At 41.4% G+C, this 16,997-nt stretch overlaps 1 protein-coding gene across 2 annotated transcripts; it reads left to right on the top strand.

Annotated features, from left to right (window-relative positions):
• Positions 1–1,594: 1,594 nt before the first annotated feature.
• On the top strand, positions 1,595–13,997 carry lbr (lamin B receptor). Of its 2 annotated transcripts, XM_038968627.1 has the most exons (14): positions 1,595–1,725; positions 4,651–4,825; positions 5,112–5,315; positions 5,644–5,721; positions 6,888–7,059; positions 7,432–7,625; positions 8,224–8,278; positions 8,506–8,700; positions 10,621–10,724; positions 11,157–11,282; positions 11,370–11,538; positions 11,671–11,751; positions 11,872–11,994; positions 12,185–13,997. In XM_038968627.1, the coding sequence occupies exons 2-14, from the start codon at positions 4,655–4,657 to the stop codon at positions 12,343–12,345; spliced, it is 1,833 nt and encodes a 610-aa protein (XP_038824555.1). In that variant the 5' UTR covers positions 1,595–1,725; positions 4,651–4,654; the 3' UTR covers positions 12,346–13,997. The 2 variants fall into 2 exon arrangements, with proteins under 2 accessions (XP_038824555.1, XP_038824556.1); XM_038968628.1 differs by lacking the exon at positions 5,644–5,721.
• Positions 13,998–16,997: the final 3,000 nt, after the last annotated feature.

The following is a 16,997-nucleotide window of genomic DNA, read 5'->3' as shown; positions in this document are numbered from 1 at the left end:
TTAGCTGAGGCGAACAGGAAGAGGCAGGACTAACTGAAAATGAAGCAGAGAAATCTCTTAAGACTGTTGCACAAGCTATTTTTAACCCCCCACACAGTTGCTGTCTGAACCCCATTGCAATGGGGTTGCCATTGCTATGTCCATTGCAAAACGAGGCCGATCATCTGCTTCTGGTCTTGCAGCTTTTTACAGGGGTGACAAGATCTCACAGTGGGAGTCAACTACTGTGTGCAGTTGTTTGCAACATAATGAACAGTAGAAAGATGTTTCCTGGAGGAGGGTCTGAGAAGTCTGCCAGTTCATTTGCAGTTCATTTGTACCGGAGTAGAGAAAAGGCTCTGCAGGGGCGGAAACTGCTGTAAGACAGGAAGATCGACTAAGCGGCTGTTTGGCTTCATGACCTCAGAGAGAGCGGGCGGAGAAAACGCTGTAATTGGACTGTAGAGTTTGTTTGAATTTTCAAAATATTTGTTTTATTTCCTTCCGTAGTCATGAAATGACTGTGTGAACTTTGAATTGTGACATCTGTTTTGACTTTACATGCACAGTTATAACTGATTGCTGAGAGAAGATATGTTTCATGATAATATTCCTTCATAATCCTATGTTTTTAATATTTCTTCGCAATGTCTCAGACTCGTTGAATGTAGTTTTGTAATCTCCCTCTAAGCCTATAAAGCAACATCCCATTGAATTGCACAATGTGAGGTCACACCAATGTGTTGAAGATGCATCAGAGCTTCATAGAGTGGATGGCATAGCACCATGTTACAGCTGGTTTGTAATGTTGAAAGCAACTCCTGCAACAAGATGTTGTGAACATCTAATATATACCTGACATTTGGTAGATAGTGTCACTGGTTCTGCACTATTTTCAGCTTCAGTCAGATTAATTAACAATTAGAGTCAATCTCTAATGAGGTCTAGAATGCATGAGCACTTTAGAATTTTAGAAAGTGGAAAAATGTGTTGGTGAACTGCTATCTAACCGTTTTTTTCCATTAGTGTAATTAACGGGCAGTAATAAGTTATTACATGATGCGCATTTATTTACAGATTTCTGGATTTCAATTGTTGATAGTTTTGTTTTAAGTTTAATACAATTTGAAATAACCTTTTATGACCAACTGTAATCAGTTTACTTTGTTTATTAACAAATTGTTGTAAATGCTCTACAATTTACTACATAATCAAATCAAGAAAGGGTTTGTATGATATCATAGCATTTTCCATGCATCAATAATGCTGATGTAATTAATAATTAATCAATTTAAACATTAACTTCCATTTATACTAAAACAAAGATTATCTTCCATACAATTACAAAAAATATTTCCTCCATTTTGTCTTGACGCTTGTAGAAATCTGATGGCACATGACACCGAGTACACGGAGTTGGAATCACTGAAGTAACTGGCAAGGCTAGAAATCTGACACCGTCAACAAAGAGAGTGGTAGGACAAACCGGTTACAACCAATCCGCACTCTGTTAAAATCCTCTATCGACCAATCAGAACATTTTATAATTTTAAAAGAAAAGCTTTGTAGCCAATCAGCGAGCTTCGCGCCATCATAGACTGGTGGGCATCGCGGATAGAGGGGGGGAGAACGCGCTCTACATTCAGCTACGGATTTTACAAATATAGCTAGCTATATTTTTGTTCCACGTTTTTGACAGGATACATATCTTATTTTCCTAATTGGATTCGTACGTGTTATCTAAAGGTAATAGCGTTGATGCATATTTACCATTTATTGTGCATAAATGTGGTCACGTTTTAAATGTCTTTGTTGAGAACTTGGCCGCTAACTAACGGGTTTTCTTTAGTGTGTTTTGGGGTTGCGTGGGGTCAGCTAGCTAAAGTTAGCTACAGTAACCACTACAGCTGAGCATATTTCGTTATCTAGCTAACAACTTATTTTTTATTTTATATTAATTAGTGGCTATTTATTAGTTTTGCCTCTACACATTCAGCTATTTTACACTTATTTATGCGTCGGTGCAGTTTTTACAGTTGCAAAAACGTAAACATGCCCTGGAACATAGGTATCTATAACATTAGTTGACCTATTACAATGACCCACCGTTGACGACATCAATGATGTGCTTGGTCGCCGAGTTTAGTTCGCCTGCTTGGATGTTGCCACACACATACCTACTTGTTAACAAAATTAAGGAGGTTTCCTTTAAAATTATTCATAAATATTATCCTGCCAACCACTATATGAAGAAGTTTAAGGAAAACATCAACTCAAATTGCTCCTTTTGTAATGACCACCCAGAAACAGTGTTGCATCTTTTTTGGCATTGTATTCATGTAAGAAAAATGTGGCAAAACATCAGTAGATTTATTATTGAACACATTTATAAAGATTTTACACTATTGTGGAGAGATGTACTGCTTGGATTCTTTACATACGATAAAAATAAGCTGAAACATTTTTATGTAATTAATTTCATTATTCTTTTGGCCAAATTTCATATACACAAATGTAAATTTACTAACAAAAAAACAAATTTTCTTACCCTACAAAAACAAATTTAACTGTATTTTAAGACTATTAAATACTCTACTAACAAAAAAGCTGTTAGAATTGTAAGTGTATGCATGTCCCTTAAGGTCCTTGTGTAATTGTAATGTGATATTGTACCCCCTAGCTCGATTGTCCATTATATATAATCTATATATACTTGTGTTCCCTTATGTACTTTCTGTATTGATTTGTTGTTAATAAAAATAAAGTTTAGTTCGCCTGCTACTAGCTAGCTAGTTAGGTCAACAATTACTAACAAAGGTTTGAATTCATGACGTTTTCCCTCCATCCCGCTGTCACTTGGAGCTATGGCCATTAAAGGAGCAGATACATTCGAGCAATCTTTACCACGAATCTACGGTTACCTTTTGCACATTGATTCATATTTTGGGTTGCCCATTTTGATAGTTGACGTTGGCTAACCGCCAAAGTTAGCTTAGCTACACCGTTCTGATTGCTCTTCCAATTCAATCTAATGACTAGCTAAAATGGCTAGCTAGCCTACCGTTAGCTAGCTCCTTTTTGTTGTTGTAGATAACGTTCGTTTTTTGTTGCTCACTTTGTTTTTCTGACCAACTAAGTTAGCTAGCTTTAGACGGCTAAATATATCTCCGACCAAACATCCACAGATGTCTACATTATATCCAGATATATAAAAAAATATATATCTTTAAGTAACTTTAAACGTCTAATTCTATGGGAATATGTTCAACGCTGACTTGTGCGCAACATCCATCATTCAGTCACATCAATGAAACTAGCTAGCTGGCGGCTGAACTCTAAGGTTAATGAACTAGCGGGGGCTGGGTGAATTTACTTTCTATAAAAACCAATTGCAAACTCCCATTAGAGTATTTTGATCTATTCATTGAGACGATTTTACTTTTGGGTGTTGTATTTAAAAGGCTGTGTGCCCGAGGTATGACACACAAGGTATGGGATAACTTTCAAAGCTCCACCCACATCATACCGCGCATCCTTTCATCATTCCTGGAGTAGGGAACACTGTCCGCATCGTTTAGCTATACCTTTAACCATATGGAATTCAGCAGGGACGTCAGGACACCATCACAGAACCTTTTGGTTTGTCAGTGTTGGTATTCATTAATGGAGGTGTTATGGAATGTGCTTTACTAGATTAGTGGGCTCACTGCTTCTATTTATAATCTGTGTGGGCCATTAGGAAAAGGATACTTATTTATTTTTCTAAAACATTTCAGCAGCTGTGGTGTCCCGTTTTGACTTATATTAGATGACAAATATGGCCAGTGCTGAGTAGTTGATTATGGTCATTACAAGGACAAGAGCTGTGGAATTCCAGTGAGCTTGGGCAGTAGTTGGGAATATGTTAGGCATTTCACATCTATTTCCCCCTCTATTTAAATAATATCTGCTTTGATAAGGATCTAGGTTTTCAAAGTGTGTGTGTAATGTGTGTTGACAGTTTGTGGCCAAAAAATATTGGGCTTTAACTTGTTGATATGAAGTGTTGGTTTATGGGTAGACATAGAAGCACAACTTCCAATGTCTGTCAAACTTCTAAAATGCATTTTTTGATGTTACCTGACAGTTACTCGAATCCAGTGTACAAAGGCTATTGAAAGCGTGACAAAGGGGGCTGGAGTGGCAATGTCGAGTTTAAACCTACAGAGTTAAACCTAGTGGGGACGGGCACGTCAGCACTTCTGTGAGCTCCGCAGCCCCTTCCATACCGCTGACCTCACTGCTCCATTGTGTCAAGCCGTACACGCGTCTGTCCCCCTTTACATTTTCTTAATGCGCACTGTAAATGTCTCATCTAGCCTAATCCACTCACGCCAAAGTCAAGTAGAGGCAGTGGAGCGCGTGATTGGGGAAATGTTGTGAAGGAGCGTTCTCTCCCATCGTAGATGGTTTTGGTATGCACACCTGATTCATTTAAAAAAGTTTATCTAACGTGATAGGCCTACTTATAAATTGACACCTTTGTTGAATTTGTCGGGGTAAAGTGAAAGAGAAAACAGAAGCAGCATGTCTTAACACTGACATAATATTGTTGTCTTAGTTCAAAGGTTCAAAATCCTCTTGTATTTCCCCTGTTTTTTTTTACTTGTGTTCTCTCTCGCTCTCTGTCAGGTAAATGAGGATGCCGAGTATCAAGTTTCAGAGTGGGGACACAGTGATGGGCCGCTGGCCCGGCAGCAGCCTGTTCTACGAGGTCAAGGTGCTGAGCTACGATGCCAAGAATCAGCTCTACACTGTTATCTACAAGGACGGCACCGAACTGGAGCTCAGAGAGTCTGACATGAAGGTAGAAGCACAATCTATCTCCATGGCAACCATGTCACTGAAGACGTGACCCAGATGAATATAAATGTCACAATGTGACTTCTCTTTTGGATGGTGTTTTTATACCTTGAGAATTTTCAGACATTTTGAGCTTATAATATTGTAGTACATAATCAAATGTTATGAGCCTTTTATGATAAGTTGATTGCTCCATTGGCGCTGCCTTTTACAATTCAGTTATGTAATAGCTATGTAAAAACAAGTTGTAAAAACAACCTTGCTAAATGCTGTAACTTATGTTGTTCCAGAATCCCACTGGGTTCAAACCAAGCCGTCGCTCTCGTTCTCGCTCACGCTCCCCGTCGCGGCGGCGCAGTCGCTCCCGTAGCCCGGCCAGGACCACCAGGCGCTCCTCGTCACGCACTGTCAGCGGCACCTTCATCGCGGAGACCCACAACGCTCGCAAGGAGCCCAAACTGAAAGAAGTGCTGGAAGTCAGACTCGTTCCTGTGGTGAGGAGCATGTGATGTCACACTGCTGGGATTTAGAATGGCTTTTTGTTTTGAAATATTGCTCTACTGATGTTTGTATGCTGCCTGAGTTTGTGTATTCAGGATGTACTGTAAAATGTATGGCTTCAGAGATGGGATTATTTAATAGATCAAGCATTAGCAAACAATGGTTTAATCAACCCGTTTTTTTAGCGTAATGTTGGATTAACAATTTATAGTGTTAATTCGGTGGGTCCATCTTTGCTTAGACATGCAGTGTTGGTCATCACGTTCGTTTTTCTGCATGTTGATGTTTTTGCTTCCTTCACACCATTTTAATTTACCACAGGCAAAGCCAATTGAGAACAATATCAACAATAAGCATGAAAAGACAGAGGAGAATGATACTGCTAACACATTCAACGAGGTGAGAATTCTAGATATGTACTTCAGGAATACTTTTTTTCCTGTCCATCCATAATTGTCTCAATGATCCTAGAACAAAATAAAAGTTTGTGTTGGGCTGTAAGCAAGATGACCCAAAGTCATGGCATTAGGCAATGGAACTGTCCCTAGCTGTACTGCTTGTTTGTAAATCGGCTTGTAGGAATGTCATGATGCGTGCATGTTGTACCTCCTGTGTGTTGGGAGGACTGCATGGGGGAGTCAGCCTGACTGAGCTACACACTCACACCACTTAGCGTCTTGCTAATGTTCCATCAGTCAGTCACATGCTGTTGGAACATGTGCTGCCTGTTTTCTCTGCTCTCCTCAGAGGATCTGAGGACTTCTCATTGTACGTTATGAGGACTAGTTTACGTTAAACAAATACCAAGACTTTGGCTATCAGTATGCCCGTGGCCATGTAACACTGCCAACTTAGTAGTAAAACCAAACAATGGTTTATGGTATTTCCCACTATAACAAGATAAGTGTTCACTTTTCCTTTTAATAGCAGATGCACATCTAAAGCTAATTTGTTTGGCAAATAGAATGGATGGGCATGACAGGAACGCTCATAGTGTCTGCCTGTCACTGAATTCACTGGCTCTGCATCAGATTTGGGCCTGTATAGTGAGACATTGTACCTTTTATTAAAGTCTTACTGTTTATATTTTGCTGTCGTATTTTCCCCATGTTTGTCTGACCTGTGAAACAGCAAGACCTGTAGGCTACATCAAATTCACGAGCTCCATTGCCCCTTACTTTAGACTCAGGCATTCATGCTGTCTGCCCGCCTGACCTCTTAAGCGGCTATCAACCAAAACATGTACGTGTACACGCAGCAGTGTTCTAGAATATTTGACCGTTGGCTTTCGTACTTTCTAAATTCCAAACTTCAACACATTCAAATTAATAAAGGACGAGTAGGCTATGTTGGTTGGTAATATTGGGGAGGTGCGCGTTCGGGCTATGTGTCACAATGAGACGCCGGACTATCGTGTCGCCCCATCTCACCAGCTGTGTGAGACCAAACGTAGTCTATTCTACGATAACCTCCCCCATAAGCTCAAGTCACAGTTGTTTAGACATGTGGTTCATGTCTGTGTAAATACATACCACTCAGCCTATCCCTTGTGTGTCTACTTCCAGAAGCCTGCAGAGGTGGAGCCAGAGAAGAAAGTAGTAGAGAGCCGCTACAACTTGAGACGCAGGAAGGATGACGGTGACGCCAAGCCAGCCGAGCAGACGGAGGAGGATGAGCAGAAGCCTGCAGTAGCCACAGCCCCCATCACCACTGAGCTGGAGTTTGGAGGGAGGCTAGGTGAGAAACTGAGAAATGTGGTTGCTGTGCCTATCCCATCTTGTCGTGTGCTAGATAAAGTGAGGGAAAAAACAATGGTGCTAGTCTGCACAATGTTTTGCCAATAAAATTGCACTAGGGTGCTTGTCTGCACATCTGTTTAGATAACATTCCACTCCTTGCGCTCCGTGTCATATGTCAAAGATGTTTAGCGTGGCAAGGAGTGGATTGATAGCTAAACAAACTGATACCCAGACTAAGTCTGTAAATCCTTTGTCAATGTATTTCTTGAGGGGCCGGTAACAGGGTAAACACAAGTCAGACAGTTGGAGAAGGACCAGGCTGACTTCCCTTGGCTCCAGTCACTCAGTGTCTTTCCCCCTGTATTTGCAGGAGTGTTCTGCATGACTCTGCTCCTGCCTGCGACGGTGTTGGGCCTGATGGTGGTTTGCAGTCAGGAGGATGCTAGCCTGATGAGCTCCCCCCCTCTGCCTGCTCTTGACTCCCTGTGGGACCTACAGGTGTTTGGCATGGTGGTCCTCTGGTTGCTTTTCCAGGCCCTGCTCTACGTGCTGCCTGTTGGAAAGGTACCATGATCGCCCACCTCACTGCTTTGTTGGCACACATGTAGAATCAGAATCACCAAATTCTGTTCTAGTCATTGTGGAGAGAAAAAAAGAACTCAACCGTAGATGACTGCATTCTTATAATTTCTACTCCCACCCCCTCTGAAGACTGTACACACACTGGCAAATACACACACCAACCGTCCCTGAGAGTACAGGCAGTACACATGACTCCCATCTGTAACCTGAACAGAGCACATGACCGGCGCTCACTTCTGCTCGTTAGCCGGAGCAGAAGAGAGAAATGAGATTAGTCAGCGGGAGTAGGCTACGCTCCACACTGGAACTCTACAGGAGAGAATGGGACATTTTGTTCTTATTTTCATAATCTCCTGATCTTCCTTATGAAAACCGTTGAAGCACACGTGTCTTTTTCAGAATGTATGAAACTTTCACCATATGGCTCCCAGAAAATCACATGTTCTCTAGGTCTGGGAGACATTAGTAAAAGGGATGCTGTACAAAAAGTCACCTGTCATATCTACATTTACCCTCTCAGATAATGTATTTCCTGTAAGGTTGAATGAATGTTCAACCTGTGTGCTTTTGTCGTCCCCAGGTTGTGGAAGGAATGCCCCTGAAGAATGGAGAGAGGCTGAAATACAGAATGAACAGTGAGGCATTCTTCTGTGTTATGTCTTTTTCTTCTTCTTTTTTTTCTCGAAGGAATGAAATGAGATGAACTAGTCTGTTACCCCCAGCACTTATGATAGCTCTAGTAAAGCACTATGCCAATGTATTTCATTAACATGTAAGTCGTGAAAGGAAACTAGGAAATACCTTTTGGTTGAGGTACTTCCTGTGTATTAACCCTGTATGTTTCCCTCTCCTCCACCACCAGCCCTCTATGCCTTTGTGCTGACGGTGGCTGCCCTGGGGGCTGCAGTGCACCACAAGATAGACCTCAGCCATATCCACAGCCACTTCCTCCAGCTGGCTGTGTCTTCCCTGCTCTGCTCTGTCCTGCTTAGTGTCTACCTGTATGTCCGCTCTCGCTGGGCAACCCAGGACCTGCTGGCCCCTGGAGGAAACTCTGGTGAGTGGGTGTTTGTGTGTAGTTGTCACTGGTAAACATACTAGAGGTCGATCGATTATGATTTTTCAACACCGATACCGATTATTGGAGAACCAAAAAAAAGCCGATGCCGATTAATTGTCCGATTTTTCTTTTTGTTGATAATTATTATTATTATTTTTTGTATTTTTATTTGTAATAATGACAATTACAACAATACTGAATGAACACTTATTTTAACTTAATATAATACATCAATAAAATCAATTTAGCCTCAAATAAATAATAAAACATGTTCAATTTGGTTTAAATAATGCAAAAACAAAGTGTTGGAGAAGAAAGTAAAAGTGCAATATGTGCCATGTAAGAAAGCTAACGTTTAAGTTCCTTGCTCAGAACATGAAAACATATGAAAGCTGGTGGTTCCTTTTAACATGAGTCTTCAATATTCCCAGGTAAGAAGTTTTAGGTTGTATTTATTATAGGAATTATAGGACTATTTCTCTCTATACGATTTGTATTTCATATACCTTTGACTATTGGATGTACTTATAGGCACTTTAGTATTGCCAGTGTAACAGTATTGCTTCCATCCCTCTCCTCGTCGCTACCTGGGCTCGAACCAGGAACACATCGACAACAGCCACCCTCGAAGCAGCGTTACCCATGCAGAGCAAGGGGAACAACTACTCCAAGTCTTAGAGCGAGTGAAACGCTATTAGCGCACACCCCGCTAACTAGCTAGCCGTTTCACATCGGTTACACCAGCCTATCTCGGGAGTTGATAGGATTAAAGTCATAAACAGCGCAATGCTTGAAGCATTGCGAAGAGCTGCTGGCAAAACGCACGAAAGTGCTGTTTGAATGAATGCTTACGAGTCTGCTGGTGCCTACCATCGCTCAGTCAGACTGCTCTATCAAATCATAGACTTAATTATAACATAATAACACACAGAAATACGAGCCTTTGGTCATTAATATGGTCGAATCTGGAAACTATCATCTCGAAAACAAAACGTTTATTCTTTCAGTGAAATACGGAACCGTTCTGTATTTTATCTAACGGGTGGCATCCATAAGTCTAAATATTCCTGTTACATTGCACAACCTTCAATGTTATGTCATAATTACGTAAATTCTGGTAAATTAGTTCGCAATGAGCCAGGCGGCCCAAACTGTTGCATATACCCTGGCTCTGTGTGCAATGAAAGCAAGAGAAGTGACACAATTTCACCTGATTAATATTGCCTGCTAACCTGGATTTCTTTTAGCTAAATAGGTACACGTTAGGTACACGTTGGAGCAACGACAGTCCTTTTTCGCGAATGTGCACCGCATCGATTATATGCAACGCAGGACACGCTAGATAAACTAGTAATATCATCAACCATGTGTAGTTATAACTAGTGATTATGATTGATTGATTGTTTTTTATAAGAGAAGTTTAATGCTAGCTAGCAACTTACCTTGGCTTCTTACTGCATTCGTGTAGCAGGCTCCTCGTGAGGCAGGTGGTTAGAGCGTTGGACTAGTTAACCGTAAGGTTGCAAGATTGAATCCCTGAGCTGACACGGTAAAAATCTGTCGTTCTGCTCCTGAACAAGGCAGTTAACCCACCGTTCCTAGGCCGTCATTGAAAATAAGAATGTGTTCTTAACTGACTTGCCTAGTTAAATAAAGGTGGGTTCCATGAAATTCCATGAAATGGCTCTATTATGACATGGACCAGCATAAGGTTAAGAGCAAAGGTGAATTGATCCAGAGCTATAGAATTAGGTAAAGTATCCACCATCTTGGCATCAAATGTTCAATTGATTCTGACAGGAGAATTGCATTCCAATCCTCGAGGTGAAAGCTGTATTTCTGTACTACCCATTTGAATGATGATGCCTCACAAATGGTCAACATAATATGAATAATTTGTTCTTCTCACCTCCTCAGGGAGTGTTATTTATGACTTCTTCATGGGAAGTGAACTTAACCCCCGGATCAAAGGCTTTGATCTCAAATACTTCTGTGAGCTGCGCCCAGGATTGATTGGTTGGGTAAGTTTGACTAGTGTACTGAAATATTTCCATTAAAGTACTTCTCAGCTGTATATTAGAGACATTTAGTGTAGATTAAGCTGTTTATTTCCTCAAACACAACTGCAAAAACAAAATAAACTCTGTTCAGTTTCCCATTCTGTTTATTACTCCCTCTAGTGGTAAAATGTAAACTGCTTTGAATACATCCTAAAATAATTCTACTGTACATTTTGGAGCCAGTTTGTTTAACTGTCTGTTCAATGAGAGTGTTTAATCAGACCTGTGATCTTAATTCCATTACTTTACTTTTAGATTTGTGAATTGTTAGATAATACTGCACTGTTGGAGCTAGGAACACAAGCATTTCTTTACGCCTGCAGTAACATCTGCTAAATATGTGTATGTGACCAATACAATTTGATTAGATTTTGACATCTCTGTTCTGTCCAGCTGGTGATCAACGTTGCCATGGCTCTGGCTGAGATGCAACTCCACCACCTGGACTACCCCTCGCCAGCCATGATCCTGGTCAACTGCTTCCACCTGCTCTATGTGCTTGATGCCTTCTGGCATGAGGTACAAAACCTGCTTTTTCTTTCTGCCTGATTTGGTGTTTAGTCCATTTATTTGGTTGTAATCTAATGGTCGATTGTTGCTCCCCAGGAGGGCGTCCTGAGCTATATGGATATTACCCATGATGGGTTTGGCTTCATGCTGGCATTTGGAGACTTAATGTGGGTCCCCTTCACCTTCAGTCTCCAGGCCTACTACCTGGTTCACCACCCCAATCACCTCTCTCTGCCCTGGATCGTAGGCATCGTCACTCTCAATGGTTAGTCGGTAGTACTGACTCAGTACTCAGACCTTTAGTATTGGCTTATGTTCATGTTAGTCCTACATGTCATCTGTGATATTCTTTTTGTTGTATGACTAACAGTGACATTTTCTTTACATCATTTGTTAGTCATTGGATTTAGCATCTTCCGTAAAGCAAACTCACAGAAAAACGCCTTCAGAAGAAATCCATCAGACCCCACATTATCCCGTAAGTCCCCAATCCCATTCATGTATATACATTAGCCATTTGCAGGCTCCCTGCCTTGATAAAGGGATGGAGTTAGTCCCCATCATGTTGTTGGACTCACTGTATCTCTGTGTTTTCCAGATCTGAAGACTATCCCTACTGCCACTGGGAAGAGTCTCCTGGTATCTGGTCTGTGGGGGCTAGTCCGTCACCCCAACTACCTGGGGGACCTCATCATGGCTCTGGCATGGTCCCTACCCTGTGGTGAGTGATGGCTAATCAGCTAGTTAGTTACCAGGTATTTGTTTTTTGTATGCATTTTTTTCCTGGGTTGTACTGACGAGGCATCAGAAACAGCCCAGTAAAGCTATATGTGTTTTGATGGGTGTATAGTGTGAAGATGAGACGCTGTAGTGTATGTTGACCTTTTGTGTTGTCTGTGATCGTCCTGTAGGGTTCACCCACATCCTGCCATACTTCTATGTGATCTACCTATCCATCCTACTGGTTCACCGGGAGGCCCGAGACGAGGCCCAGTGCAGGAGGAAGTATGGCTCGGCGTGGGATGACTACTGCCGAGAGGTCCGCTACCGCATCATCCCCAGAGTCTACTGAGGCCTATGCCACCCCTGCCCCCACGCCACGCCCTTCAATTCTGCAAGCTTACGACTCATCACACAGCTGCATGAGTTCACTGAAAAAACAAGTTGTTTGAGAACATTTGAATTTTGGAAAGGGGGACTCTTGATTCTTGGAAGTACCACAGGAACAGCTTTCTTTTGAAGTTACATGGTTTTAGGAAGGTAAACACTCTTTGGCCGGCTGAATTTTGTTAATGCCTTTGTTTAGAGAGAAACATTTGAAAAAATAAGCATCAGAATCTAGGGAAGTGATGTGTATATATTTTGTACATATACATTTTTTTCACTGAAAGATACCTGTAAACAACATTGCATATTTGGTCTGTGTTAGTTTTCTTTGCTCCCATATTTGAAGTATACAATATTTTTGTAATGATACATTTGGTATACATTACTTGTGTATATTGTGAATGATGGGATTTAAAATGCTCTTTTTTCCCCCTGTACAGTTGACATAGGACTAACGTTCTCCCTCGGGATCACGACGTTGTCACAAAATTGCATTTAGGTTTTTTTGGTCTTAATTTATATATTTTTTATATATAGAGAGATATGTAGCCTAGTGTTAACTGAGAGTGATAAAAATATTTGGTGGTTTTAAATGCACTATGCGAGATTGCGTTTTATACCCAAAGTCTATTATTTGTCTTTGCTACCTCAGGTTCTGTCAAATTCCTCCCCAGTCCTCTGGATGGTGGTGTTGCTTAGTGCTCCTGTGATAGTCAGTCACTGTTTCAGAGGGAAGACAACCCATCTGTTATCAAATCTACATACACGTAGTCTTATTTAATACCATTCGAATTTGCAACGGTGCTTATAGGCAGTATCCATTCAAGCACCACAAACCTTAAGTTATTCAAGACCGTACTTTTAAAAAAAGGTGTCAATAATGACATGATTTTTTAATGTTTTATTTTATTTTAGTATTTTCAAGTTTATACTGTGACATTCTGCACAATGCTGTGTAGTGTGGTAGCCATCTGGCAACATTGGTGTTTTATCCTGTGCATTCTCAAACCCAAACAAGTATTTTTGGACCCAGCTGTAGATGAACAGCATCGCAGCAATATGTCAACTAGAATATGTGGCATTTTATGTGACTAAATGCAATGTACATATTCTAAATTTGTTTTTATTTTAAGTAAAAAATATACAAGTTAATGGTAGTAATCATAGATATTATGTTTCACGAGTAGATATTGAAAGTTACATTTGATTTTAACTGTTTTGTTTTTAAGTTAATTGCCTGAATTACCATTGTAGCCATTTTTGTTTACAGCTAGATCTGCTGTTATTACTGACTCAGTCATCTGAGAAGATTAACTGAAAGAGATTTCAGACAAGATTACTTGTGATTTGTCATTTATCATGAACTATTTCTCATTGAGCCACGTTCTGTACCCAACCCCTGTGTTTGTGGCGGATGGGACTGGTAACAATATCCTATTTTGGTCAGCTGGTAGTTTGTCGAAGCTAAAAGTTGGAAGTAACTAAGAATTTGGAAGAAGACCCAAAGTTTTTGAATCGTTAAATTCTGGTGGAGACAGATCAAACCTGTGACAGTGGCTGGAAAGCTTGCATTGTACAAACATTTTGGCAAAAAAATAAAGGTTTCAACTTACATTACCCCATGTTATTCAGAGGTGTCAAACAGTTCAACAGATAATGCACTGTGTGAATAGTCAAAGTGAAACCGAACAATAGGAGGTAACTGGGAAAGTAAGCAATTCAACACAACTGAGATAGAGAGGTGATGGGCTGTCCTCTAAGTCAGGAATGGGGCTAACTGCCTGCTGAGGTGTAGATCTGGACAGGACCAGAGACTCCCCCAGGCCCCTGCTGCAGACCCTCTGGGAATCAATTAGAGATGTCAAAATCTTGTGACCCATCACACTGACTGGTGTAAAGAGCAGTAAATCCCCCAAATGATCTAGAGGGACAGTTTAGTGTTTGTTTTTCTCAGCACGACACCACAGTGATGTAAAAGTCACATCTCTGCAGGTGTTTGGTAGCCTGGTCCAAGGTCTGATTGTGCTCTTGCCAGCTCCATTCTTCATTGTTAAACCAAACATTGTTTGGCATGACCATGAGTGACAAATTTCAACCTAGTCTCAGCATTTGGTATTATTCCTTACGTAAATCTGAGACACTCCCTTTAGAATGATATGGTACGTTGGGTATGGTTACATAAGGCAAAAATGAGAGGAGGTTGGTCGGGCGTGTAACACGAACGTCTAGCAACCCAAAGGTTGCAAGTTTGAATCTTATCACGAACAGCTTTAGCAAATTAGCAACTTTTCAACTACTTAGTACTTTTTAACTACTTTGCAACTACACTATATATACAAAAGTATGTGGACACCCATTCAAATGAGTTGATACGGATATTTCAGATACCAATTGCTGACAGGTGTATAAAATCGAGCACATTGTCGTACGATGCCACCTTTCCATCAGTAAGTGAAATTTCTGCCCAGCTAGAGCTGCCCCGGTCAACTGTAAGTGCTGTTATTGTGAAGTGTCAACTTCTAGGACCAACAATGGCCCAGCTGCAAAGTGGTAGGCCACACAAGCTCACAGAATGGGACCGCCAAGTGCTCAAGCGCGTAGCGCATAAAAATCGTCTGTCCTCGGTTGCAACACTAGCAAGTTCCAAACTGCTTCTGGAAGTAATGTCAGCTCAAGAACTGTTCGTTGGGAGCTTCATGAAATGGCTTTCCATGGCCGAGCAGCAGCACACAAGGCTAAGATCACCATGTGCAATGCCAAGCTTTAATTGGAGTGGTGTAAAGCTCGCCGTCATTGGACTCTGGAGCAGTGCAAACGTGTCCTTTGAATCACGCTTCACCATCTGGTAGTCCAACGGACAAATCTGCGTTTGGCGGATGCCAGGCGAACGCGACCTGCTCAAATGCCCAGTTCCAACTGTAAAGTTTGGTGGAGGAGGCATAATGGTCTGGGACTGTTTTCATGATTCAGGCTAGGCCCTTTAACTCCAGTGAAGGGAGATCTTAACGCTACAATATATAATGGCATTCTAGATGATTCTGTGCTTCAAACTTTGTGGCAACAGTTTGGGGAAGGCCCTTTCCTCTTTCAGTATGACAATGCCTCTGTACACAAAGTGAGATCCGTACAGAAATGGTTTGTCGAGAACGGTGTGGAAGAACTTGACTGGACGGCACAGAGCCCTGACCTCAACCCCATCGAACAACTTTGGGTTGAATTGGAACGCCGACTGCGAGCCAGGCCTAATCGCCCTACATCAGTGCCCAACCTCACTAATGCTCTTGTGGCTGAATGTATGCAAGTCCCTCCAGCAATGTTCCAACATCTAGTGGAAAGCCTTCCCAGAAGAGTGGAGGCTGTTGTAGCAGCAAAGGGGGGACCAACTCCATATTAATGCCTATGATTTTGGAATAAGACATTCGAGAAGCAGGTGTCCCGTGTCCACATACTTTTGGTCATGTAGTGTACTTAGCATGTTGGCTAACCCTAACCTTAACCCTTTTAGCTAACCCTAACCTTAACCCTTTTAGCTAACCCTTCCCCTAACCCTTGCCTTAACCCTTTTAGTTTCCCCTAACACTTCAGCAGGCAGCGCTTGAGCTCTGGCAGGATAGGAACAGAATAGGAAGCAGTGGTGGTCGCAGAGAAGTAGAGTTTAGCTGATCAGCTCCCATACCCAATGGTCTAGCCTGCAGTCGGCCTCCATCTCTACTCTAGGCTCTCTTCCTCTCTCCTCACTATTCTGCCTCCCCCACAGACACCACCCCAACACCTAGTTGAGTTTAAGAAACAAGGTCACTCACTGACATGAAGTAGCATAGAGGTCAAGAAGTAACCGGCCAAATAAACCGTACTTATAGGTAATTTATCGAAAGCACCCGATTTGCTTTTTTCCTGGTTTAATCCTGTTGTCTGTTGTCTTTTTAATTAGTGGTATATTTCCTTACTAGATCCTAGGGGGTTGCAGCGAGATCATTATGGTATGTTAATGAATCTATAAATAATTTAGACTCATTTGAATAAACACATGAACGTAGAGAATAGCATGGTGATGGAATCAAGTAAACACTGGTAAGCACCTGTAAGATCCTATCCCCTTTTAAACCTTAAACCTACCTTGCATTAAGTTTAAGAATCTGTGCAGTCTTGCTATGAAACCAATGCATGAAGATGTGTATTGTCCTCACAGACCCATCAAGTCCACTTGACCTGTACTTTGTGTTTAGACAGAGTTGAAGTCAGAAGTTTACATACACTAAGTTAACTGTGCCTTTAAACAGTTTGGAAAATTCCAGAAAATGATATCATGGCCTTAGAAGCTTCTGATAGGCTAATTGACATCATTTGAGTCAATTGGAGGTGTACCTGCGGATGTATTTCAAGGCCTACCTTCAAACTCAGTGCCTCTTTGCTTGACATCATGGGAAAATCAAAATAAATCAGCCAAGACCTCAGAAAAGAAATTGTAGACCTCCACAAGTCTGGTTCATCCTTGGGAGCAATTTCCAACGCCTGAAGGTACCAAGTTCATCTGTACAAACAATAGTACGCAAGTACAAACAGTATGGGACCATAAAGATGTCATATCGCTCAGGAAGGAGATGTGTTCTATCTCCT

This window comes from Salvelinus namaycush, chromosome 29 (assembly GCF_016432855.1).
Source record: "Salvelinus namaycush isolate Seneca chromosome 29, SaNama_1.0, whole genome shotgun sequence".
Lineage (NCBI taxonomy): Eukaryota > Metazoa > Chordata > Actinopteri > Salmoniformes > Salmonidae > Salvelinus > Salvelinus namaycush.
Note: the sequence above shows the minus strand (reverse complement) of the source record. Positions and strands in the feature narration are given on the sequence as shown.

What these genes read in the sequence shown, in the direction of transcription:
- lbr (XM_038968627.1), top strand. Translation starts at nt 4,655, where the DNA reads ATGAGGATGCCGAGTATCAAGTTTCAGAGTGGGGACACAGTGATGGGC. An exon ending in GGAGTTTGGAGGGAGGCTAG is followed by an intron (nt 7,060 to 7,431) that starts GTGAGAAACTGA and finishes CTGTATTTGCAG; the next exon opens with GAGTGTTCTGCATGACTCTG. An exon ending in GCCCAGGATTGATTGGTTGG is followed by an intron (nt 10,725 to 11,156) that starts GTAAGTTTGACT and finishes TGTTCTGTCCAG; the next exon opens with CTGGTGATCAACGTTGCCAT.